Source organism: Lissotriton vulgaris, chromosome 2_1, assembly GCF_964263255.1.
Source record: "Lissotriton vulgaris chromosome 2_1, aLisVul1.2, whole genome shotgun sequence".
NCBI lineage: Eukaryota > Metazoa > Chordata > Amphibia > Caudata > Salamandridae > Lissotriton > Lissotriton vulgaris.
The window spans coordinates 1,210,908,332-1,210,934,010 of NC_141687.1; the positions used below are offsets into that span (position 1 = coordinate 1,210,908,332).

The following is a 25,679-nucleotide window of genomic DNA, read 5'->3' on the forward strand; positions in this document are numbered from 1 at the left end:
GTGGTACGGATTCCCGACTGGAGGACTCGTGTCCGATACCTCCGGTTTGAACTCCCACTTATGAACTATATAGTAAGCATGGGCTAGGCCCGATTACCTTTAATGATTATTGGATTAAATACACGAAGAAGGACAGTGACCTTCGTTGGCCACCTCATGGTAGCTTCGAGGCCCCGATCTTAGATAATCTAGAGATTAAACTGTTCGAAAGAAAATCAAGGCCGGCCATGTTTGATGCCTTTCGGTTGTGGCGCAAAGAAGCCCGACAGAAGGAAATCAGACAGAATAAACGTAATCAGCGAGATAATGTTGCTACTATAGTGAAGAAAGCAGAGCAATTTCAGCGTGATAAGGAGGATAAGGATAAGGAAGTGTTTGACAGACTACAGCGTATGACCGTAGATAAATGTTATCCCGCTTTGCCTACGGAGTCGGAAAAGAAGGAAGAGCCAGTTGAGGATCCTTTAATGTCTTATCTTATGAAGTCGCCACCTCCGTACGTACAGGGTACCACAGCCCCTGTGATTCCCCCTGTACCTGTTCCTGCACCTATTCTTCCTTTGCCTGTTCCTCAATCTGCACCCGCTCTTCCGACTGTTCCTGCTCCTTTGTCTGTTGCTATCCCTACTGCTCCTCCGCTTCCACATACTCCTGCTCCCGCTACTGCTCCTGTTTTGTTAACTCCTGCTGTTACTACTGTTTCTACTCCTTCGCTTGTTAGTCCTGTGTCCTATACTTCTCCCTCTACTCGTAGTCGTAATTCTCCTCTTGCGGCTAGCTTCTTTCATTCGCTCGGACCTGTTCATGGGTCCGCTAGCTCCGATGGTCCTCAGAGACGTAGTCAGCTTCCTGGAAACAGAGAACGCGTTGCGCTATATAATATGGCGATGGGTTGGATGGTAAACCCTCTTAGAAATCCGCCACGTGTTGTACTCGACACGTTTTGTCAATTCAATATACCAACCCAAAGATACGTGTTTGATGAAATGTGTAAGTTTCTTCGTGATCAGATATCGGCCGATGCACCTGACGAGGTGCTGACCGCTTTGTCTGATCTTCAGCTTCAGTTCTCTAACGGACTGATAGTGGATACTAATGTTCGACGTGCTGTTGAGCGGTTGCTATCTTTTCGCCCCGCTCCGATCCCTCATGCATTGTTTATCGAGGATATTGAAAGACTGCCAGATGAATCTGGTCAATTTCCTATGCGTGAAGTGCCACCGGTATGGATGCCAGGTAATCCTGCAGCTGCTCCCCCGATTCCGCCGTTCTTTCAGAGAGTATGGATACATCTCCCATGGAAACGCTCGGAAGTGCTACAGGTGAAGCAATCTTTGCCTGACCCTCGCAAAAATCCTACAGGGTATTACAAGGAATTATCGCAGCTTGTAGATGCTACGATAATTAATCTTGCCGATATTGATATGTTGTTCGGCAATGTTGTACCGCAACCTGTATGGGCTAAGATTCGGCAGGAAAATCATCCGAATGAATTAGGTGGTGATTGGGCTGCCATTGTGGCGGCGGATGGGTTACAAACTGGTGGGGCTAAACCTGAGCAGATGATTACTGCTCTTCCTCAGCGAATAATAACGTTAATGAAAACTCTTATGCCAGCCATGAGGGTAAATTGGGACAAATTGTCAGCTTGTAAGCAAAAGAAGGACGAGAGTGTTTCCGACTTCTTTACGAGGTTCGAGGAGGCATTCATCGACCATAGTGGTCAGGATATGAGCACTGAGGGTGGTCAAAGGTTGTTCGTGGATAAATTTGTTTCGAACTTACTGCCCGATTTGAGTAATAAATTAAGGAATTCGGAAAGTGCATGGGCCGTTTCTACCTCAGCTCAGATATTGGCTACAGCACAATATTATGAGAATAGAGAGAAAGAGGAGAATGACCGTGCTGATAAAAAGACGAAAGAACTAAAAACTAAAGTGTTGTTGCAACAAGCGTATCCTCCGCGTTCAAATCAGAATGCGTCTCAACGGAACAGATCGCAGTCGCAATCGACTCGATCACAGCCACGTAATGATTCCTCCTTCCAAAGATCATCGTTAGGGTACAATCAATGTGCTTATTGTAGACAGGAGGGACACATTAAATTCAATTGCCCTGTTTTGAATGAACGTAATAGTGGTAATTCATCTAGAGGAGGTCGTGGTGGTTCGCAGCAGGCATCACGTGGTAGAGGTCGTGGTGCTCAGAATGATCGCTCTGATAACTCCTCTAATAATAATAATTGTTTCGATCAACGTGGATCATCGCAAGGACGATCTGCGCAGTATAATGTAGACGATTATTACGTCGATCAGGGAATTGACGACAGTAATTACTAGGACAGCCATAGACAAGGAGAGGGAGTGGTATCAGTTCCGGTTGATCAGAGAGGGCCTTACGTCGCAGTTGCTACATCGGGCGTCGTTGAGCCTTTTCTGTTGGACACTGGTGCAGCGAAAAGTTCCATTCAGCATTCGAAACTCCCTGGCGCACCTTTGTCTGGCTTAACAAATGTTTCCGTTGGATTCTCTGGCGCCCCCGTTAGCAATCCAGTTTCGCGCCCTTTGCCCCTTACAATAGGGCCATGTGAGCTTCAAGCTCCGTTAATTTTGACTACTGGTTGTGGTGAAAATCTTTTGGGCCTGGATTTGCTTAAACGTTTGTATGCAACTTTGTATTGTTCTCCTGCGGGTGTAAAGCTTACGTTAGGAGAGAGGGTTGTCTCTCCTATGTATTTGTCTCTCGATAAGCTTCCACCGGAATTGAGTTCTCTTCCTGCGTCTTTGTGGGCAACGGGTCCGAATGACGTGGGCCTACTTGATATCTCCCCTTATGTTGTTCAGTTGAAGTCTAATGTGCGATTGCCGCGTATTCCCCAGTATCGTATCTCTCTTGATGGTGAACGAGCGTTGTTAGCGATCATTTATGATTTGGTCGAGAAAGATGTTATTGAAGAGACTCGGGGAAACGTGTGCAACAGCCCTGTGCTGCCCATTCTTAAACGTACGGATCCTTCCAAACCGCCTGTTTATCGTTTTGTTATCGATTTACGGGAGGTGAATAAAATAGTGGTTCCTCAATTCCCTGTTGTGCCTGACATCACGGCATTACTGACTCTGATTCCAGCCTCTGCATCGTGGTTTTCGGTAATTGACTTAAAGAATGCGTTCTTTAGTATCCCGATTGCCGAGGAGAGTAGAGACCTTTTCGGTTTCTCTCTCGGTGGACGCAGCTTCCGGTTCAAACGCGCTCCTCAGGGCTACTGTGAAAGTCCATCGATTTACAGTCAGGCCTTGAAGGGTCAACTGGATGCGTTTCGGTTGCCGGTTGGTGCGGCCTTAATCCAATACGTCGATGACTTATTGGTGGCTGCCGATACTCAGGACATTTGCAAAATTGCTACGGTGTCGTTGCTGCAACATCTCTGTGAGTTGAATCATAAGGTGTCCCCTTCTAAACTCCAATATTGTTGTCAAGAAGTAACCTATCTAGGTCACTTATTGTCAAAGGAGGGAAGGAGGTTGACCCCAGAGAGAATTGCAGCGATTGCGCGAATGGCTGTGCCACAAACCCAAAGAGATGTGCGTGCCTTTCTAGGTATCACGTCGTACTGCAGGCAATGGATTCCTAATTTTTCATTGCTAGCGAAACCATTAGTGGCTCTTACGTGTAAGGGTGTTTCAACTCCTTTACCATGGACGGAAGAATGTCAGAAAAGTTTTTCTGAATTACGTGATTCATTGTGTTCGGCTCCTGTGTTGGGTACTCCTGACTACAGTAAGCCGTTTACATTATATGTTCACGAGAGGGAAGGTTGTGCTTTGAGTGTCTTAACGCAACCTTTTGGTGGTAAGCAGCGTCCATGCGCATATTTTTCCTCGACCTTGGACCCAGTAGCTAGAGCATTGCCGAGTTGTTTGAGAGCAACTGCGGCAGCTGCGGTCTCCATCCGACAATCAGCAGGATTGGTCATGGATAATATGCTTACGGTGATGGTTCCGCATGCAGTCGATACTCTTTTGAATCGTACGAAAACTCAGCACTTGACGAGTGCGAGGTTGTCTGGGTACGAGTTGACGTTGCTGGCAAGTCATATTCAGATAAAACGTTGTAATGTTCTGAACCCGGCAACTTTGTTACCAATTAGCGCAGAGTCAGATGAAGTAGCAGAGCATGACTGCTACTTGAGGACAGAGGAAGAAACAAAAGGTCGAGTGGACCTTAAAAACACCCCATTGGAAGATCCGGACGGTACACTATATGTGGATGGGTCATGTTTTAAGTTGCCGAATGGCGATGTGACTACCGCCTATGCTGTTGTAACGTTGAATACTGTTGTTGAGACTGCAAGGTTGAATCAGAATTCTGCCCAAGCTGCAGAATTGATCGCTCTCACTAGAGCGTGCGTGTTAGCCAAAGGGAAACGTGTGAATGTGTTTACCGACAGCCAATATGCGTTTGGCGTCGCGCATAGTTTTGGACGATTGTGGAGAGAGAGAGGTTTCTTGACGTCGCACGGTACGAAGATTCAGCATGGACAGCTTGTGAATGATCTTTTGGATGCACTGACGTTGCCTAAGCAAATAGCGATTGTTAAATGTAGTGCGCATCGTAAGGTGACGGATGATGTTGGTCGTGGTAATGCATTTGCGGATGAGATTGCTAAGGAGACTGCCCGGAACCTTAGCACTCGAATGTATGTGACGAGTTCGGTTAGGTGGCCTACAGAATCGAGCATGTGTGAAGACACTATTGAGAGCGTGAAAGAAATTCAGAATGAGGCCACCGAGACTGAAAAGGCGAAGTGGAAAGAAAACACGGGAAAGTTGGATGTGAATGGTTGCTGGATTGATTTGTCGGATCAGAAAAGATGGTTGTTGCCCGATGCGTATGTGCTGGCCGTTGTGACAATGGCGCATGGGTTAGCACATATTAGCACGAAAGGTATTTGCAAACTGCTGTCCCCTGTATGGAAGAATGATGGTATCACGAAATGTGCTGAATGTCTGGTGAAGAATTGTATGGTGTGCATGATGTACAATCCTGGCAAAGGAACCCCAACTCCCCCTGGCAGTTTTGCTCCCCCTTCATGTCCCTTTGAGGTGATCCAATTGGACTTCATCCATATGGAGAGATGCAATAACCTGAAATACGTTTTAGTTGTGGTTTGCGCATTCTCCCGATGGATCGAGGCCTATCCTCTCAAAGACAATACTGCTTTGTCTACTGCAAAAATCCTACTGAAGGAATATTTTCCTCGGTATGGAATGCCTAGAGTCGTGTGGTCAGATAACGGAAGTGAGTTCGTGGGTAGTGTGATGAAGAGTGTGTGTAAGGGCCTTGGAATTATTCAGAAATTCCATAGCGCCAATCATCCTCAATCAGCTGGTTTGGTTGAAGGGTACAACGGCACCCTTAAACTAAAGCTAGCGAAGATTCAGGCTACGACTGGTCTTTCGTGGCCTGACGCTTTACCTTTAGCATTGCTGTCAACTAGGGCGACTGTACACTCCTGAGTAGGGCTTAGTCCCTATGAAATAGTGTTCGGCCGTCCTGCGAATGTGTGGGGGGTTCCTAGGCCAGGAATGTTCTCTGATCTTGAGTACCCAATGTTGATCGATTATCTACATGACTTGACTGCTAAACTGAGGTTAATTCACCAACAGGTTTACGACGCATTGCCGACGCAGACGGAGGGTCCAGGCCACCAGCTCCAGCCCGGAGATTGGGTGGTGACGAGAAATTTTTCACGCAAGAATAACGTGGACCTGAGGTTTACTGGACCCTACCAGGTGCTCCTGGCCACGAGGACTGCTGTTCGTCTCGAGGGACGTAAGAATTGGGTGCATGCCACCCATACCAAAAAGGTCCCTATCCCTTTGCCGGCAGACCCGTGGGTAAGGAGAGGCATTGCATCAACTGAAACCGAAGGATTGCCAGCGTTTGTACCTTTCAGCGACGCGCAGCCTGTTGGAGAATCCTCAGCGCAGCAGAAAGACACTGTTGAACAATTATCATCAAAAGACTCAAGACCAGAACACTCAACTGATCAGCAGGACGCTGTCTCTTCAACGGATCCTTTGTTCGACGAGCAGACACGTCCTGGGAAAACCCGATACTTTCTGCGATCTCGTACTAAAAACTAATAAAAGATCCTGCTTTGCTGTATTGACAACTGCATTATCCCGTTTTCCGTGATCAGTTTTGAACATTCATATTACTGTGATTACTCCTGTATCTATACATATTGAGCTTCATTCCTTATACACTTTTGCTTCCACAGCCGAGAGACTTTGTTTTTGCATATATATATACATATTGTGCATTGAAGGCCGTAGGGCCGCGCGCGTACTTCCTTCTGGATAGTAGGTCTTGACGCTAGGTTAAAGGCCGTCGGTTCCTGGGAACTCCTAGGGATTGACTATTGCTACACAGAACAAAGTGCGTCAAGAAACGTTGCGGACGGTCGTAGGGAATGGCATTCTCGAAGCTGAATGACTTGGAGGGAGCTCAGGCTCATAGATTCAAGCTGCAGCAACTCAGTCGTACCAAATGTTTTATATTCCAACTGTTTGTATTGTTTTTGACTGCTTCTGCATTATTGGCAGGTGGGGTGTATTATACAATGTCTTACTTTTTACCTTCTGTTACACCTACTCCTACTCCTGACCCTAAACTTACCTCGACTGTTTCTCCTCATTCCTTTCATATGTTACCCGAACACGAACAGGCTAGACGTGTAGAATTCCGCAACAATTCCTTTATTCAGCTCCTTCATCAACATCAGTTAGTGGTTAACACTACTAATTGTTGGGTGTGTGGGTTGATGCCACATACTACGGATAAGGGAATTCCATATCTGGTGTTACCGTATAGTTCCCAAGGGTCTGCTCGAGCATTTCAGACAATGTTTCGAAGCGCACTGGGTTTCCACCCCATTCGAGAACCACGTTCCCCCTACTCTGGTCCTACCTCGTATCAAAAACCTTTGTCGATAGCAATAGAGGATTTAGATAGCGATATCTATGATCCCTCGCTTATTCCCGAAGAAGAGGTACAAGCCTATAGGGTCCTAAGTAGAGGTGAATATAGTGCGTTCACTAGCGAAAAGCAGCTTAAAAGCTCGCCTCCAATATGGGTCGTACCCCACACTGGTAATTTTTGTCTCATGGGTCGTGGTCGAAGATCGCAAGCCCGACTTGGAGCAAGTGCTTGCACTGAAAATTACATACTGCCGATGGTCTCGTCCCCTGTGTTTCTGGCTGCCAAGGGTACATACTTTATCTGCTATGATCGTGCATATGCATGGTTGCCCGCTGACTTCATGGGCTCATGCTTCATTGCAAATCTGTTGCCTCCAACGTTCACTGTAGATGCCGATTATCATAAGACTAGAGTTGTGCGAGGCGTAATTAGCGAAGAGGATACTGCTGGTCAAGAGGCAGGAGACTTTTTCAAGGGTTTCCTCCCGTTTTGGGGACCTATGGTTAATAGTAGGAACCTGAGACAGTTGACTCGAGTGGTAGAATCGACAGCTAATATTACTGCCAGTGCCCTTGGTAATATCACCACAGAACTTCAGGCGGATAGACTTATGACGTTACAAAACCGTATGGTTTTAGATGTCATCTTAGCAGATCGAGGTGGGGTATGTAAGGTGATCCATTCGAGCTGCTGCATTTTCATTCCAGATAATGCTCCGACTGTTTATCAAGCCATCTCGAGGTTGCATAAAATCTCCGAATCCATACACGTGGATGTAGGGGATTGGACGCTACTTGGATGGTTTTGGGGTCTGATGTCGACTTGGGGTTGGAAGATTCTGATGATCGTTGGAGTTGTTGTGGTGTTCCTGTTCACGTGTTGCCTTTGTGTGCAGTGTGGTCCTGCCTTATGTGGCCTTTGTGCTACAACGTGTATGAGACAGCCACCTGTTACCAAGGGGACTCGGTTGGACAGAGCTATGCTACAGCAACATCTCGATGGCCTGATGAATATTGAATATGATTCCGACTAGTGCTTGCCTACATGAGGGCAAAAGGAGCGTCTGAGGTTCCGTGACAATTGTAAGTGGTGCATTCGACTCGTACGAATATAGTCGAGTCTGGTATCTATGAAATGCAAATGACGAGTTTAGTGAGTGTACGCAGTTTCGCTGTGCTAACCTAAACCGTTCGTCTATTACGTGGGTGTTTCTATATGCACCCACGGGTTCCATTTTAGATACGGCATCCATTTTGTCTCTTGCCCTCAAGTAGCCAGCGAACGGACGTTGTCCGCTTCGCGACCCTGGGACTCCCAAGATATTTGCGGAAGACACATGTCCTTTGTAAGTGTCTTTATGATGAGGGGGTTGCTACTGTAAAGCAGATGGCGCCGCTCGAGGCTCATCTTGCTGCACGGACTTATTGTCTCAGACGTGCATCTCATTAGGCACGTCCCTTTGATGCCTGTATCTCGTGTTCCTCGATTCCTCCCCTTTTACGCCCTTTTCGATTTCCCCACTGTCTCCGCCTTCCTCTACACCTGTTCTTGTTCCCACTTCGATCTGTTTATTGCCGATTGGAATGCACTAATGTTGGGAAGATGGGTTTTTTACAGTTGGGAACCGCCAAATGTTTCCGCACTTATGTTCCGGACCTCATGTGTTTCAAAGTGACCAAAGCGACCCCTCTGGGGGATGATGGTGGGAACCGGGCCATAAACTTTTGTGTTCAATGTAACCCTATGGGGAAATTGTGTATAAAAGGAGCGATCCACAGAACCAAATTGAAGCAGTCTCCCCAAGTTGCACGTGTGTTGCTTGTCGTGATTACTGTATTCCCTGCAGTAAATAAACCTTGAGTCTTTGACGCCGAAGGAAGTGTCCCGTGTCTCTGTCATTCGTACGCCGGAGCAGGTTACCCACGAAGGTCTCAGGTGTTGTGCCCTGGCACCGCTGGGTTCTAAATAACCCAGTCCTTCACCACCCTGAGTGCAGTATACCATAAGTTATTGAGCTTGACTGTGCACTTACAGAATGTAACTGGCAATTCGCAAATACGCCAACCAATTCCAAGAAAATAAATTTGGTCAGAAGGCTTAGCAGCTTCAAAATATTTATTTTCAAGTTTATTGGTTATGTGAAGTGGGCATGTCCAGAAGTCACCAGAGGGCGCCCTTTGCCTAGGCAGCATCTCATACCTCTAATGCTGGTACTCATGCAGGGACAGAGGAACATTTTACCTAGCAGTTCTGTTTTTGAGTGGGGTTAGTTGGATTGCTCTGCTTCAGCTTGTCCCACTGAGTATAGACACAGCCAAGCTAAAAAAATTGGAAATGGTACTCAAGGAGCCAGGGGTTTCGAAGTGTTCTCTGTTCATTTCACCATATACACATCAATCAAGATCCTCCTGTATCCTGGTATCCAATGGGGTGCACGTTGGTGGGTGAAATTGAGATTTTAGTTAATGAAACAAATCATTTTTACACACATAAATAACATGTTGTGAATTAGCTTGTATCTCCAGAAAATTGAACACAAAGGCATACCTCACTTACAAAAGTAACTTAAGATACTGTGAATAGATGGGTTCGAGCGGAAAATCTCTCATGGCCACAATTTTACCAGTGAGAAAGATTCTGCTTGAACAAGTTTACCACTGACGAAAATTGCGCGAAATTACATGATTGTATAATGGAAATACATTTTGATCCAATTACCTATCACAATATACATACATTTGCAAGATTCATTCCTACAATTAAAATTCCGCTTGAGACATGCGCAATACAGATTCTCCTTTCCTCCAACCATGTACAAACAGGATTATGAACTGTTTCTCCATCATGTCCAGAGCACCGCTCATTGTAGCTAGGTTTGCACCAGTAGCAACTATTCCCTTTTTTTGAACAAATATTTCAGATTCCTGTTAGGGGAGTCGGATTCTGCAGCTCAAGTGATGTGTAGTTTTAACCCCACCATGAGTACGATTTGAATAGAATCCGGTTTCCATATGTCCTCCATTTAAATGTCCCTCCTTCTATCTATATCATCTACAATTCCCACGCTTGTTGTTTTAACGCTTTATTTCCCATTTAACAAGCCCTTACTCAAAGAAGTGCTCTAAATTCTGGTTTTAAGTTATAGCTTGTGATTCGGTGTTGCTCCTGCAGGCAACATTGCTTTGTTAAATTTCCATCCAAGCTTCACAGTGTGTTCATTTCTACATACTTCACACTTGCATAAACCATAATAAAGAGGCCATCCAATCTACCACTGCATCCATGGAATTAGTCATGAATGGAAAACCGGACTTGTTACAAGTAGGTGAACTGGCGAGAGAGTCAGTTTGAGATTTTCAAGATGGGCGCATACGAGAGGTTTACAAAAATGGGAGATATTTGTCTAGTTATTTTCGGAACAATCTCACAGGGATTTTCCACCTTATTAAACAAACAAGGGGTGCGCAATGTTATTATTCCCGTCATGTGCAGGGATAAAAATCATATTTTGGCAAGTTCCAAGAACTAGTATTACATTTATGCCTCTGCTAAAATTACCCCACTTGTGTTTGTTTTTTGTTTAGCAGAAAATATAATGTAGGAAAAAAATACTAGAATGTGATAACGATCTAGTTCATGCGCATTTGTGATGTTTTTATTTAAATTTCAAAAGAATTTGCAAAGTGGCCTTCTACAATTTTGCACACTGACAGTCGACTCTAGATTGTTAGGTGTTAAGAGCGATGGGGAGAACTGGAGCAGTGAAAGCTGGTGGTAAGAAAAAACTTCTGCATTAAAGAAACATTTTTTTTCTTTATTTTTCCTATGATGCACCACATGCCTTTGTTTTATGAGTTGTCTCCTCCATTTGTTGTCATAAATGTGTGAACGATGAATGTATTTTTCTCCATTTTTATCTCATCACCATACCACCGTTCCTCACCTGGTGTAGAAATAAGTGTTCCCACAAGTGCAACCTTGGCTCCAGGTCAGTATAGCTCTGTGTTGCATCAATGGTTGTCCGACTGCCCGCTACATTGTTCTCTGACTGCCTCTGTCACTTGCTATTTCTTGGCCTGTCCTTTCTCTACTGAAGACCTGCATGGAGAAAGACCCTCCTCTTTTCAAACTATAGGCGCTGCTCTCCATGCAGTGGCTGGTGAGTGGGTATGGTGGGTCAAATCAGTGAGACTGACATGATATTATCGATTCTCAACCCTTTATTTAGTTCATCTAAATCCGTTGAATGCATCAGTAAGGTGGGGTCACTACCTCTAACACTGAGTCACAGCAGATGACTCCAGGTTCCTTTGTCATTCTCCGGATCCCAAACAGCTTTCATCTCGTTAAGACTCATTTTTATTAGGTATTGGTTTTGTTTACTATAGATCAATATCGTGGCCATTGTGGCTCTCAGTTGTATTGCATTTGCTGGGTGTTATGGGTTTTAGACACCATTTTCGCTGACTCCACCTCAGACTGAGATTTACTTTTAATCCATTCTATGTTTCCTACCGAAGAAACTTTGATGCAGTATCTCATCTGACTTGCTGTCATCGAATTACCTAATTAATAGCGATTCTGAGTATTGGGAGTGTTTTCATCTTAATGGAAACAGGTGTAAAGTAGATGGTGTAAAGCAGCCACAAGGATACCCTGGGATTTCATCTTGCTATCCCTGAAGTCAAACCACTAACATCTCATTAACACCAGTGCTAGAGTCAAGGCTCCCATGCACCACCCACACAGAGTTTAAAATAGCACGGAAGTAAAGTACATTACACTGCTGATTAAATTGAACCCTGCTCCGGAGCCTGTAAATATGCTGCCATTTCAAATTAATCGGAAAGACAATGGCCTCTAAGGGGGAAGTGTAAGCCTCAACTTCCTCCTTAACCATATGCAACCATCAATAGATCGGTCTAGGTAAGGATCAAATCAATTTTATTCACTTATTTTACAAACATGTATGGGTAAAGTTTTACTTTTCATACATCTCACAGTAATGTGGTGCTCCCAAAAATAATTGGCTCAGCTCAGAGTTCCTGACAGCTGATGTGGCGCACTAAACCTAGATCACGTGATGGTGGTTTCTTGTTATTTTTGGAACACCGATCTTTGGATGGTGGCTTCTGTCTTATCGTGGTGATTATTTTGGATCTCCCATACCAACAATTTAACCAATGGTTCATACATGGTTATCATATGCAGATTCTGACTGTTCTCACAACAGTAAAGTGAGTTCCCTAGGCACATTTGTTTCTTGAACCCTGTCAGTATGACACACCCTTCCCCACCGAGCCTTTGATTGTTTGTTCTCACTCTACTGTGAGTCCATAGCAGTCATTTTGAAGATCATTTGCTCTCTTCTGAGGCACTTCATGCTGTTGATTTCTCCACAGTATTTATCTTGCTGGCTTACCATACTGACACAGATGGTGATTAGTCCCCCTCAAGGTATTTGTTCAAGCCTTGCAGGAATTACTATGCACTTTGGGTACTTCCAATAATCTCACTTTGTCCTGCTGAAGACCCTAAATAACTTTATGGGGTCAAAACATTGACAAGTTACTAGCCAACGGTTTTTTAATTTGATTCGGAGCACAATACTCTGAGTGTTATTGAACAATTAATGTATTCACATCCATCACCAGTTGTGTACATATGTTTTTGTATAGCACTTGCACACTTTAAATTCACCTATTTCACTTTCACTGTGCTGTTATTTTTGGGAGCACAGCATTACTGTGAAATGTATGAAAAGGAAAACTTCAACCATATCTTTTTTTAAATAAAAGAATAAAACTGATTTAATCCTTACCTAGACAAATCTATGTATGGCTGCATGTGGTTATTGAGGAAATTGAGGGTTACACTTTCCCTTTAGGAACCATTGTTTATTCTATTCATTGTCTCACCCAGGTCCCTGGGTTACTGGGTTACCCCTTTGTCTTTGAGCAGCCACTTCAAATGAGGCACGTGCATTACACTCCAGTGCCCGACTTTCATTATTATTTGCAGGGACAATCGCTATTTTTGCCATCAGACAGAAAGGTAAACATTTGCCTATTTTAAGTTCTATATGTACAGCTCCTACGAGTAAACGCGCCTTGAGGCAATTCATTTTGGAGAGAAGCAATGTAATTCCACGAATCCTTTGATAAATCATTCCATCCATCCATCCATCCATCCACCCACTCTCTCAAAGGTTCCATTCATATTTCCCTCCTCTCTCCTAACTTCATCCATGCCACTAGGTAGATCTAATTGTTATACTCTTTCCGAGCCCCATTCAACACAATCCGTTTAATCCTATCTATTTTCAGTTTATAGGGATCTACGTGTCCATCACTGGGTTCATTCCCATGCTGCATATTTTATTGATTTTTGGGACCTTGGTGTTAAGACAGTTTTCCAAAATTATATAATACTATCAAACTAGTGAATAAAAAGTCCTACTCATTTTTAGCCTGCCTTGAGGAGTTTTCGTCAAGATGCTAAGCAAAGAGAATGATATATTCTAAGCCTACCAGCTTGTATGCTTTATGGTTTCAAAGTCCTCAGTCATTGCCATCCCTTCATTCCTGTATCACATTGCAATCGTGGGCCCACCTGGCAAACTCATCGGCTTACTTTTTGTTTAATTCCTCCTTTTCCAGTTTCATTTGCTCTTGCATGGCAGCTTTCATCTCCATTGTACTGTGAGATGCCCATAACTTGTTATGCTTTACAGCTCATGGTTTGCCGCATCCCTGCTAACTGAATGCAGTAAACAAGCAAAGCCAGCCTACCCGCAACCCCCTCCTGCCAATTCAGTGTCCTTCCAAAATGGCGGTCTCTGCTAAATTACGTTGCTTCTTCTCGCATCCTGGAACATGCTGTGTAAATGTAGTCTTGTACGTTTGTCTTGGTTTTTCTTGTGAGAGAGACGTGAATGTCTGGCAAATATATCATCTATTCTGAAGACGCCTGCATGTATGATGTTTAACGGTGTTGCTCATGGTAATATTTTGTAATAAATTAATTGTGTCTGTAAGGTATTAGTTTAGAAAAAGGGTAGAGAACTTTACGATATTGCTGTGCATTAGAAATTTAGCCTTACGGGTGCAACACGTCTACAATATAAGATGATAATTCAGTGGGAGCTGTTTTCTCTTTTTAGTATTTAATCAACAGTTTTTTTAATAATTGTATTTAACTGGTTTGAGCTGGTGCCTTCTTTTGATGAAACTTACTTTGTTGCATGGGGGAACACTGATTTTACTTGTCATTAAAATTAAAACCTTTTGAATAAAAGATGTCTCTAATATGATGAATTTGAAGCTCAGCGTGGGTTTTTAAGGATTGTGGGATGAACTGATTGTGGGTTTATCTAGCTCATCTACCCCAATTACTATTGAAATCAGTACCTTTCTTTACCCTGACGGTATGCACATAAATATTGTCAGGTTACATAAAAGTGACGTTGAGTAAAGTACATTTGTACTGACCTATATATAATTGCCTTCACAATACTGTGGGAATCAATATTTTGGCTATGATATATTTGTAGGACGATTTATAAAAAGCAGAAAACAGCAGAAATGCACCCGGGGTAGATTGTATTTCTTAGAACTGTTGTGTTAGGCAAACATTGCTTGATTGCATGTCCTCTCCGCATATTGATTCAGAAACTACATTGCTAGAGCATTCTGTTAGAGATGGGAGTTAGAAACACTGATATTGTTTCTCTGATTAACATTTGTAAGGCGCGTTAAAGCCAAACCTTTAACAAATTAAAAGAAACATCAAACCACTATGTGGTACTACAGCAAAAGAGCTAACTGTCAAAACATACTAATCACAGCGATCTTACAAATTTGAGCAAATGAAAAGGATCATATCAATACCTAGCCACAGAATTAAGAACAAGCACAGCCAAGGGGCAGGGAAGCAAGCACAGCCAAGGGGCAGAGAAGCAAGCACAGCGAGGGGGCAGGGAAGCAAGCACAGCCAAGGGGCAGGGAAGCAAGCACAGCCAGGGGGCAGGGAAGCAAGCACAGCCAGGGGGTAGGGAAGCAAGCACAGCGAGGGGGCAGGGAAGCAAGCACAGCCAAGGGGCAGGGAAGCAAGCACAGCCAGGGGGCAGGGAAGCAAGCACAGCCAGGGGGTAGGGAAGCAAGCACAGCGAGGGGGCAGGGAAGCAAGCACAGCCAGGGGGCAGGGAAGCAAGCACAGCCAGGGGGCAGGGAAGCAAGCACATCGAGGGGGCAGGGAAGCAAGCACAGCCAGGGGGCAAGGAAGCAAGCACAGCCAGGGGGCAGGGAAGCAAGCACAGCCAGGGGGCAGGGGAGCAAGCACAGCCAGGGGGCAGGGGAGCAAGCACAGCAAGGGGGCAGGGAAGCAAGCACAGCCAGGGGGCAGGGAAGCAAGCACAGCCAGGGTATTGTAAGTCCTTCGACGTTCTGAATAAGAAGTTGCCTTTTGGCCTCATTCCAATATATCGTAACAAAACTCTTGCAATATCCTTAAAATGTGCGTTAAGGGGTTCTCTTATCTCCTACATAAATGCATCTTCAATATTCCAGCCCTGAGGGATGTAGAAGGTGCTTTGCAGACAGAAGGGAGGAGCTACAATAATGTCAGCTAAAATCATTGTTTTTATTAATTCCTTCTGGCCCCAAGCTTGAAAAATCGACAAAGAAAATATTGTCTGTAACAGTACTTAGACTGATTTAAAACGTTTCCCACATTGGAATGTGTGCTGTGCAGTGCAGCAAACATGCGAAGTTTGAAAAGTTTGGGGGAATAAAAACATTTCGACTATATTGCGCCTTACTCAAAGCAGCATATTTCTGGTTGTAAGCCCTGTTTACCAATGTTATTAGACATGGCTTTGGAGACAACCCTCACACCCCCGCCCCTCACTCCCTCTCCTCCCCCAAAGCTTGGGTCCAGCTGCATGCCTGATGAGGAGCACATAGTCACACGAACCCTTTCCTCAACTGTGTGGTATTTAACTGGTCCACTTTCAGAACATATCCGACTTCCATGCAACATTTTAAAAACCTGTCGGCCAATTTACCTCTGTCCCCACGCAACTCACGCTTGGCTCTCTTCCTAAGGGATTTCCGTGTTTTTTTGGCAAACCTTAATATGTACTCAATCTTTTGCAGGATGGCGAAGAGTTCACCAGGAACTTAAATGCATGGCATAACCCCAGCACCCTTGGCCACACTCCTCTCGAAAACCTTCTCTAATTTACCCAAGTGTGAGAGATTCGGTCACCCCATAGGCAGTGTCTCTCAGACTTGAAAAGTCTTATATGAAAGGGGAACGACCCGTCAAGATATCAGTAAAAAGCCCTTTGGGTCTGGGCGAGGTACAGGCATGCTCGACCTGGCCCCCCATTGCTTCTTCTACCCCAACCCTACCGACCTCTCAGAGGTACAGGCTGCCCTAACAACGGAGCCCACTATGGAAAACGGGTGTGATTTGTAGTGCTTCAATACGCACGTTGGTCCTCTAACCGCTACACATATTCCACCCTGTTAAAACAATGAGGACATTCATCTGACCTGAAGGTGTGGAGACCGCTCCCGCACAGAACCAGGACTAATATTTAGGTAAAAAGCGTGCATTTTTTCGCTATAAAAAGGATGAATATAGGCAATGTAACCACTTTCCATAACTGAATAAGCAACGAGGGGGTAAAGTTATAAAAGCCATGAAATGCATTACATAAAAAAAGAAAAGAGGGCTTACCCGTGGCCATAAAGTACAGCATACATACCAAACAAAGCAATTTGTGCATGCTAGTGCACGAAGACGACACAACACAGGGTAGACCTGTAAAAAAAAAAAACGCATGAAGTGAGCAAGAAAGGGAGGACAAATACATAAAAATATAGAAAAGTATAACGTAAATAAAATACTATATTGTAAGTAGAAGATAGGAAAAAAATAAAATTGAATACACTTACCGGGAGCTTGATGCAACCCGACCGACAGTACAATAGCTTCGCCAATGTCCGCAAAGATAGCATTGTCGCAGATTCAACAAAACAAAAAAAAAAAACAGTTAACAGTATATTCGACACAGGCCAAAACAGTGGTTAACTTTAAAAAAAATGTTAAGAGACGAAATGGTGTAAAGTTATAATTAAAAAAAAGCATTACATACGAAAGAAAATAAAGAGGGCTAACCTGAGACTTCACTGCATGCACGACGCTGCACGGAACCGCCACGGGCCGGGGGAGACCTGTAAAAGGAACAAAAGCAAGCATTAGATAACAAACAGAGACAAGATGGCTTACCTGAGACCCGCAAACAGCCGCATGCATACCGGGCAAAACACTCCTTGCACGACGCTGCACGGAAGGGCCACGGGCCGGGGGTGACCTGTAAAAGGAACAAAAACAAGCATTAGACAACAAACAGAGACAATATGGCTTACCTGAGACCCGCAAACAGCCGCATGCATACCGAGCAAAACACTCCTTGCACCACGCTGCTCAGAACGGCCACGGGCCGGGGGAGACCTGTAAAAGGATCAAAAACAAGCATTAGACAACAAACAGAGACAAGATGGCTTATCTGAGACCCGCAAACAGCCGCATGCATACCGGGCAAAACACTCCTTGCACGACGCTGCACGGAATGGCCAGGGGCATGGGGAGACCTGTAAAAGGAACAAAAACAAGCATCAGACAACAAACCGAGACAAGATGGCTTACCTGAGACCCGCAAACAGCCGCATGCATACCGGGCAAAACACTCCTTGCACGGCGCTGCACGGAGCAGCCAGGGGCCGGGGGAGATCTGTAAAAGGAACAAAAACAAGCATTAGACAACAAACCGAGACAAGATGGCTTACCTGAGACCCGCAAACAGCCGCATGCATACCGGGCAAAACACTCCTTGCACAACGCTGCACGGAACCGCCAGGGGCATGGGGAGACCTGTAAAAGGAACAAAAAACAAGCATTAGACAACAAACCGAGACAAGATGGCTTACCTGAGACCCACAAACAGCCTCATGCATACTGGGCAAAACACTCCTTGCACGACGCTGCACGGAACGGCCAGGGGCATGGGGGAGACCTGTAAAAGGAACAAAAACAAGCATTAGACAACAAACCGAGACAAGATGGCTTACCTGAGACCCGCAAACAGCCACATGCATTCCAGGCAAAACACTCCTTGCACGACGCTGCACGGAACGGCCAGGGGAGACATGTAAAAGGAACAAAAACAAGCATTAGACAACAAACCGAGACAAGATGGCTTACCTGAGACCCGCAAACAGCTGCATGCATACCAGGCAAAACACTCCTTGCACGACGCTGCAAGGAACGGCCGGGGGGAGACCTGTAAAAGGAACAGAAACAAGCATTAGACAACAAACCGAGACAAGATGGCTTACCTGAGACCCGCAAACAGCCGCATGCATACTGGGCAAAACACTCCTTGCACGACGCTGCACGGAACGGCCAGGGACCGGGGGAGACCTGTAAAAGGAACAAAAACAAGCATTAGACAACAAACCGAGACAAGATGGCTTACCTGAGACCCGCAAACAGCCGCATGCTTACTGGGCAAAACACTCCTTGCACGACGCTGCACGGAATGGCCACGGGCCTGGGGAGACCTGTAAAAGGAACAAAAACAAGCATTAGACAACAAACAGAGACAAGATGGCTTACCTGAGACCCACAAAAAGCCGCATGCATACCGGGCAAAACACTCCTTGCACCATGCTGCTCGTAACGGCCACGGGACGGGGGAGACCTGTAAAAGGAACACAAACAAGCATTAGACAACAAACAGAGACAAGATGCCTTACCTGAGACCCGCAAACAGCCGCATGCATACCGGGCAAAACACTCCTTGCACCACGCTGCTCGGAACGGCCACGGGCCGGTGGAGACCTGTAAAAGGAACAAAAACAAGCATTAGACAACAAACCGAGACAAGATGGCTGACCTGAGACCCGCAAACAGCCGCATGCATACCGGGCAAAACACTCCTTGCAGGAGGCTGCACGGAACGGCCAGGGGCCGGGGGAGACCTGTAAAAGGAACAAAAACAAGCATTAGACAACAAACCGAGACAAGATGGCTTACCTGAGACCCGCAAACAGCCGCATGCATACCGGGCAAAACGCTCCTTGCACGACGCTGCACGGAACGGCCAGTGGCATGGGGAGACCTGTAAAAGGAACAAAAACAAGCATTAGACAACAAACCAAGACAAGATGGCTTACCTGAGACCCGCAAACAGCCGCATGCATACCGGGCAAAACACTCCTTGCACGACGCTGCACGGAACGGCCAGGGGCCGGGGGAGACCTGTAAAAGAAACAAAAATAAGCATTTGACAACAAACAGAGACAAGATGGCTTACTTGAGACCCGCAAACAGCCGCAAGCTTACCGGGCAAAACACTCCTTGCACGACGCTGCACGGAACGGCCACGGGCCGGGGGAGACCTGTAAAAGGAACAAAAACAAGCATTAGACAACAAACAGAGACAAGATGGCTTACCTGAGACCCGCAAACAGCTGCGTGCATACCGGGCAAAACACTCCTTGCACAACGCTGCTCGGAACGGCCACGGGACGGGGGAGACCTGTAAAAGGAACAAAAACAAGCATTAGACAACAAACAGAGACAAGATGGCTTACCTGAGACCCGCAAAGAGCCGCATGCATACCGGGCAAAACACTCCTTGCACCACGCTGCTCGGAACGGCCACGGGCCAGGGGAGACCTGTGAAAGGAACAAAAATAAGTATTAGACAACAAACCGAGACAAGATGGCTTGCCTGAGACCGCAAACAGCCGCATGCATACCGGGCAAAACACTCCTGGCACGACGCTGCACGGAACGGCCAAGGGCAGGGGAGACCTGTAAAAGGAACAAAAACAAGCATTAGACAACAAGCCGAGACAAGATGGCTTACCTGAGACCCGCAAACAGCCGCATGCATACCGGGCAAAACACTCCTTCGACGACGCTGCACGGAACGGCCACGGGCCGGGGGAGACCTGTAAAAGGAACAAAAACAAGCATTAGACAACAAACAGAGACAAGAGGACTTACCTGAGACCCGCAAACAGCCGCATGCATACCGGGCAAAACACTCCTTGCACGACGCTGCACGGAACGGCCAGGGGCATGGGGAGACCTGTAAAAGGAACAAAAACAAGCATTAGACAACAAACCGAGACAAGATAGCTTACCTGAGACCCGCAAACAGCCGCATGCATACCGGGCAAAACACTCCTTGCACGACGCTACACGGAACGGCCAGGGGCCGGGGAAGACCTGTAAAAGGAACAAAAACAAGCATTAGACAACAAACAGAGACAAGATGGCTTACCTGAGACCCGCAAACAGCCGCATGCATACCGGGCAAAACACTCCTTGCACGACGCTGCACGGAATGGCCTGGGGCCGGGGGAGACCTGTAAAAGAAACAAAAATAAGCATTAGACAACAAACAGAGACAAGATGGCTTACCTGAGACCCGCAAACAGCCGCATGCATACCGGGCAAAACACTCCTTGCACGACGCTGCACGGAACGGCCAGGGGCCGGGGGAGACCTGTAAAAGGAACAAAAACAAGCATTAGACAACAAACCGAGACAAGATGGCTTACCTGAGACCCGCAAACAGCCGCATGCTTACCGGGCAAAACACTCCTTGCACGACGCTGCACGGAACGACCACGGGCCGGGGGAGACCTGTAAAAGGAATAAAAACAAGCATTAGACAACAAACAGAGACAAGATGGCTTACCTGAGACCCGCAAACAGCCGCGTGCATACCGGGCAAAACACTCCTTGCACAACGCTGCTCGGAACGGCCACGGGACGGGGGAGACCTGTAAAAGGAACAAAAACAAGCATTAGACAACAAACAGAGACACGATGGCTTACCTGAGACCCGCAAAGAGCCGCATGCATACCGGGCAAAACACTCCTTGCACCACGCTGCTCGGAACGGCCACGGGCCAGGGGAGACCTGTGAAAGGAACAAAAATAAGCATTAGACAACAAACCGAGACAAGATGGCTTTCCTGAGACCGCAAACAGACGCATGCATACCGGGCAAAACACTCCTTGCACGACGCTGCACGGATCGGCCAAGGGCAGGGGAGACCTGTAAAAGGAACAAAAACAAGCATTAGACAACAAACCGAGACAAGATGGCTTACCTGAGACCCGCAAACAGCCGCATGCATACCGGGCAAAACACTCCTTGCACGACGCTGCACGGAACGGCCACGGGCCGGGGGAGACCTGTAAAAGGAACAAAAACAAGCATTGGACAACAAACAGAGACAAGATGACTTACCTGAGACCCGCAAACAGCTGCATGCATACCGGGCAAAACACTCCTTGCACGACGCTGCACGGAACGGCCACGGGCCGGGGGATACCTGTAAAAGGAACAAAAACAAACATTAGACAACAAACAGAGACAAGATGGCTTACCTGAGACCCGCATGCTTACCGGGCAAAACACTCCTTGCACGACCTTGCACGGAACGGCCAGGGGCTGGGGGAGAACTGTAAAAGGAACAAAAACAAGCATTAGACAACAAACCGAGACAAGGTGGCTTACCTGAGACACGCAAACAGCTGCATGCTTACCGGGCAAAACACTCCTTGCACGACGCTGCACGGAATGGCCACGGGCCGGGGAGACCTGTGAAAGGAACAAAAACAAGCATTAGACAACAAACAGAGACAAGATGGCTTACCTGAGACCCGCAAGCAGCCGCATGCATACCGGGCAAAACACTCCTTGCATCACGCTGTACGGAACGGGCACGGGCTTGGGGCGGGAACTGGCACACGCTGTTCAAGACGGCACGGCGGAGCTTCTCAAGTAAGCTACTGCCCGGCCGCCATCTTCGGACAAATGTCCAAAACAAAACTCAAAAAAAAAAAAAAACACCGCCCACCGCCGCAATGATGTGCTAAAAGGGGCTGGATGAGAAAAAATGGCCGGAACGCCCACAAGTTGCCTAGCAGAATGACGGACGCCTCTCTCTTCCAATGGCTAGCCTCCATTTATGGAGCTAGCCAATGGAAGACCGCGGCGGGACAAAGCCCACATACTGTAAACAAAGATTTCGCCTGCGCGAAACGCTGCTTGCGCAGCTTTTGACAGGCGAAACCTAAAAATGTGCACAAAGCTGCTTCTGAATAGGCAAAATAATTTCTCCCAGCTTCTTACATGCCTTGTTCGCGTGACTAGAACACATGAGTCTTTTCTATTATTGTCGCACAAATCGACTATAAATTTGAGAAAACTGTAATTTCAACACATTCTAACAAATCTGCCGTGTGTTAGCGAGTCCCAAACTATGAGGTAGGGATTGGTCAGGGAATCTGCGTATTATGTGGAGTGGTCTAAAGTAGTGTTTTCAGGGCAGTTGTAACCTGTTGACGGCAGCTTTGAAATTGTTGGAAGACTTGCATCTTCTTAGCATTGATTAAAAGAAATCAGAAAGGCGAAGCCCATGCAATGTGTCACGGACAGATAGAATGACCAGCAACTGAAATGTGTACACGGACTGTGGTTATCGGCCCTGCATCTCTTTGTAGTTGTCATCAGTTGAAGTTTTGCTTGAGCTCCACACACTGGTGGATTTGATCAGCTCCCACGGTTGAATTGAGAGCGTTCCATAGTTTATATACCAAAGGTACTACTGCCTGCACTTTGCCCCTTTTGTCCTAGCTGTCTGATTCGGTACGTGCTGCCACCCAGAACAACCTGGTGAGTACGTAGCAATGGTAAGAAACAGTTTCTCAAATACTCCGGACCCCTACTTCATACAGCCATGCATATGATGCAACGGGCCTTTGTTTAATACAGTACTCCACCGGAAGCTAATGCACTGCTTTAACTGTGGGTTCAGTATGTCCATCTTCAGGGCTTAGTTAGCAAAAGAAAAAGGACATGTATCAAAAATCTATTTTGCATTCCTTAAATAGTGACTATCAGGTAATCGCAGTTTTTTGTGATTTCCTAAAATTGCAACCACAAAGCCTTTCGTACATGTTGAAAGGCTATTTTTAATTTGCAAAGAGGCACAATTACTGATTCACAGCATTTGGAAATGCCAAATTGTTTGATACATGTGGAGCAAAGTGACTGTGCCCACACATATGCTCAGATGCCAGCGACTGGCACTATCAAATGTCAGGGGGTCGAATAGCAAGACTGCATAGTTCTGATTTCACTTCATCCCTCTGTCATCCACTACCGGACACTCCCTGCCCCTTTATTTGTACTCCTGCAGGTTCTTTTTCATACCTGCATTACTTCTTTGTCACTGTTTTTCAGTTTTTCTCCTCCTCTTCTGTCCCCCTTTTGTGTTTTTTAGTTCGAGCCTAGTGCAGCGCACAAGCGCTGCATAGGAGATGACCTTGTGGAATTGATCTGTACTTTTTTAAAAACTTGTGCATGTACTGCACTGTTTCCCATGAGCACTCGTGCATGTATGGCATCCGTCTTGCAGGAGCGAGCAGCGGAGCCATCTGTTTCGAATTATCGCGCCCGCGCTTGTTTACATTTGCCTGTCTCGCAGTCGCATTAATTGAAAACAGATGGCAGTCGCGTTCACTTTTGCGGCCGCGCCTTTCCTGATAATTCTCATAGATGTCTCCAGCAACGATTGATTCCAGAGAAAGAAGGCGGAATTCCTGGGGGAAATAAAGTTTAAACTAATTATTCTTCAAATACGTCGCCAAATACGTTAGTGACTCTGCCCCAGCCCTATCCTCTACTGGCTTTTCTCATGCACCACGCACCATGCTGTTACAGTTGTGCTGGTCCAAAGTACAAGCACAATCGCCAAAATAAAACACGTTTGTTTTAAGCCGTAGGTTTTAAAAAACAATGAGCCCTCCTCCCGGGAAAATCTTCACATTCGCATAGTGTCCCTCTGGTACACAGTTGATACAACAAATAATAAGGCCGTGGAATGCCTCCAGGGCACGCTCCGCTTGAGCGCTGAAGTTAGTAACTCTGCCCCAGCCCTACCCTCTACTGGCTTTTTTCACGCACCTTTGTATGGAAGCAACCCTTGACCCTGTCTTCAGGCAGGTCGCTCCCCTACACCACACACCTCCACCAGCATGTCTGTGTGCCCCTGCTACGTGACACTTCCGCTGCCTCGGTAGGCCGGTAGTCTGGTACTGCTATTTTCTTGGATTGCTGCCGCCTGCTCTGTTTTATTGCTTCCTCCTGTGTATTTTTATTGTGTTTTGTTTCCCACCTAATTTCGCCTTCTTTCTCCTTGTTATCTTGTGCCCTCCTTGTTTTCCTCTGTGCCCCCTGGAGCCCTTTCCTATTTTTACCCATTTTTCCTGCCGCTGCATCCCCTGCGGCCCCGCCCCTCTGCTCACCCATTCATCACCCCACTGCCACCTCTCAGCTGCTCCTCAATCAGTGACACTTATAAAGCGCGCTACATACCCGTAGGGTCTCAAGGCGCTGGGGGGGGGGGGGGGGGGGGAGCCGCTACTGCTCGAACAGCCAGGTCTTCAGCTTCTTCCTGAAGGAGAGGTGGTCTTGGGTCAGGCGCAGGTCGGTCGGGAGGGAGTTCCAGGTCTTGGCGGCCAGGTAGGAGAAGGACCTTCCTCCTGTAGTCGCTCTTCGGATGCGGGGGACGGCGGCGAGGGCGTGGTTGGCTGATCGGAGGTGGCGTTTGGGAGCGTAGAAGTTGACTCGGCTGTTGAGGTAGCTCGGGCCTTGGTCGTGTAGGGCTTTGTGTGCGTGGGTGAGGAGGCGGAAGGTGATTCTTTTGTTGACGGGGAGCCAGTGAAGGTCTCTCAGATGTCCGGAGATGTGGCTGGTTCGTGGGATGTCGAGGATGAGTCTGGCTGAGGCGTTCTGGATCCGCTGGAGTCTCTTCTGGAGCTTGGCGGTGGTACCGGCGTAGAGGGCGTTGCCGTAGTCCAGTCGGCTGGTGACGAGGACCTGGGTGACGGTCTTCCTGGTCTCGGTGGGGATCCACCAGACGATCTTCCGTAGCATGGGTAGGATGTTGAAGCATGCCGAGGAGACGTTGTTGACTTGCCTGGTCATGGAGAGGGAGGAGTCCAGGATGAAGCCCAGGTTGCGTGCATGGTCTGTCGGTTTGGGTGCGGTGCCCAGGGCGGGAGGCCACCAGGAGTCGTCCCAGGCGGAGGGAGAGGAGCGGAGCTCCCTCCCACCTCCCCTTATATGGCGGCTGCTGTGTGGACGCACCAAAGGTGCGCCTAAGGCAAGCCCGTCTGCGCCCGTCCGCGTCTGGACCACGCACAGTGCCAGACCCCCTGGCCCCCACAATCACCACGACACCCGAAGCCACTACAACGCCAACACCCTCCGGACAACTGCACACCTGCTTCCTGGCCTCCCCAAAGCACACCAAAGGACCCTTCTCCTGCCGGAGCTGCAGCTTCACCAGCCTCCGAGCCGCCAAACCGCCCACTGTGACAGGACGCAACCACCTCAGATGCATACTACTGAAAATCCGCTCCGCACGCAAACATGTTGTCGAACTCTGGCACCTGCTTGACACATTCTCCCCGGACGTCGCCTTCCTGACAGAGACCTGGATGAATGCCTGTTCGGCACCCCACATCGCCATAGCCATCGCAGACGGCTGCAAGACCACCTGCAGTGACCACCCCAACAGAGTTGGAGGTGG

The 25,679-nt window shown here is 47.0% G+C and overlaps 1 protein-coding gene across 3 annotated transcripts in view; it reads left to right on the plus strand.

Moving 5' to 3' along the window:
- Nucleotides 1–25,679, plus strand: part of LOC147732397 (neurotrimin-like) — a 1,175,542-nt gene that overhangs the window by 1,136,374 nt on the left and 13,489 nt on the right. For 2 of the 3 annotated variants that reach the window (XM_086956932.1, XM_086956930.1), the window contains one exon: nucleotides 10,937–10,972. The exons of the other annotated variant lie outside the window; for it this stretch is intronic. In XM_086956932.1, the coding sequence (XP_086813058.1) occupies nucleotides 10,937–10,972 (36 nt within the window). The remainder of the gene's footprint in view (nucleotides 1–10,936; nucleotides 10,973–25,679) is intronic. 3 annotated transcript variants of the gene reach the window in all.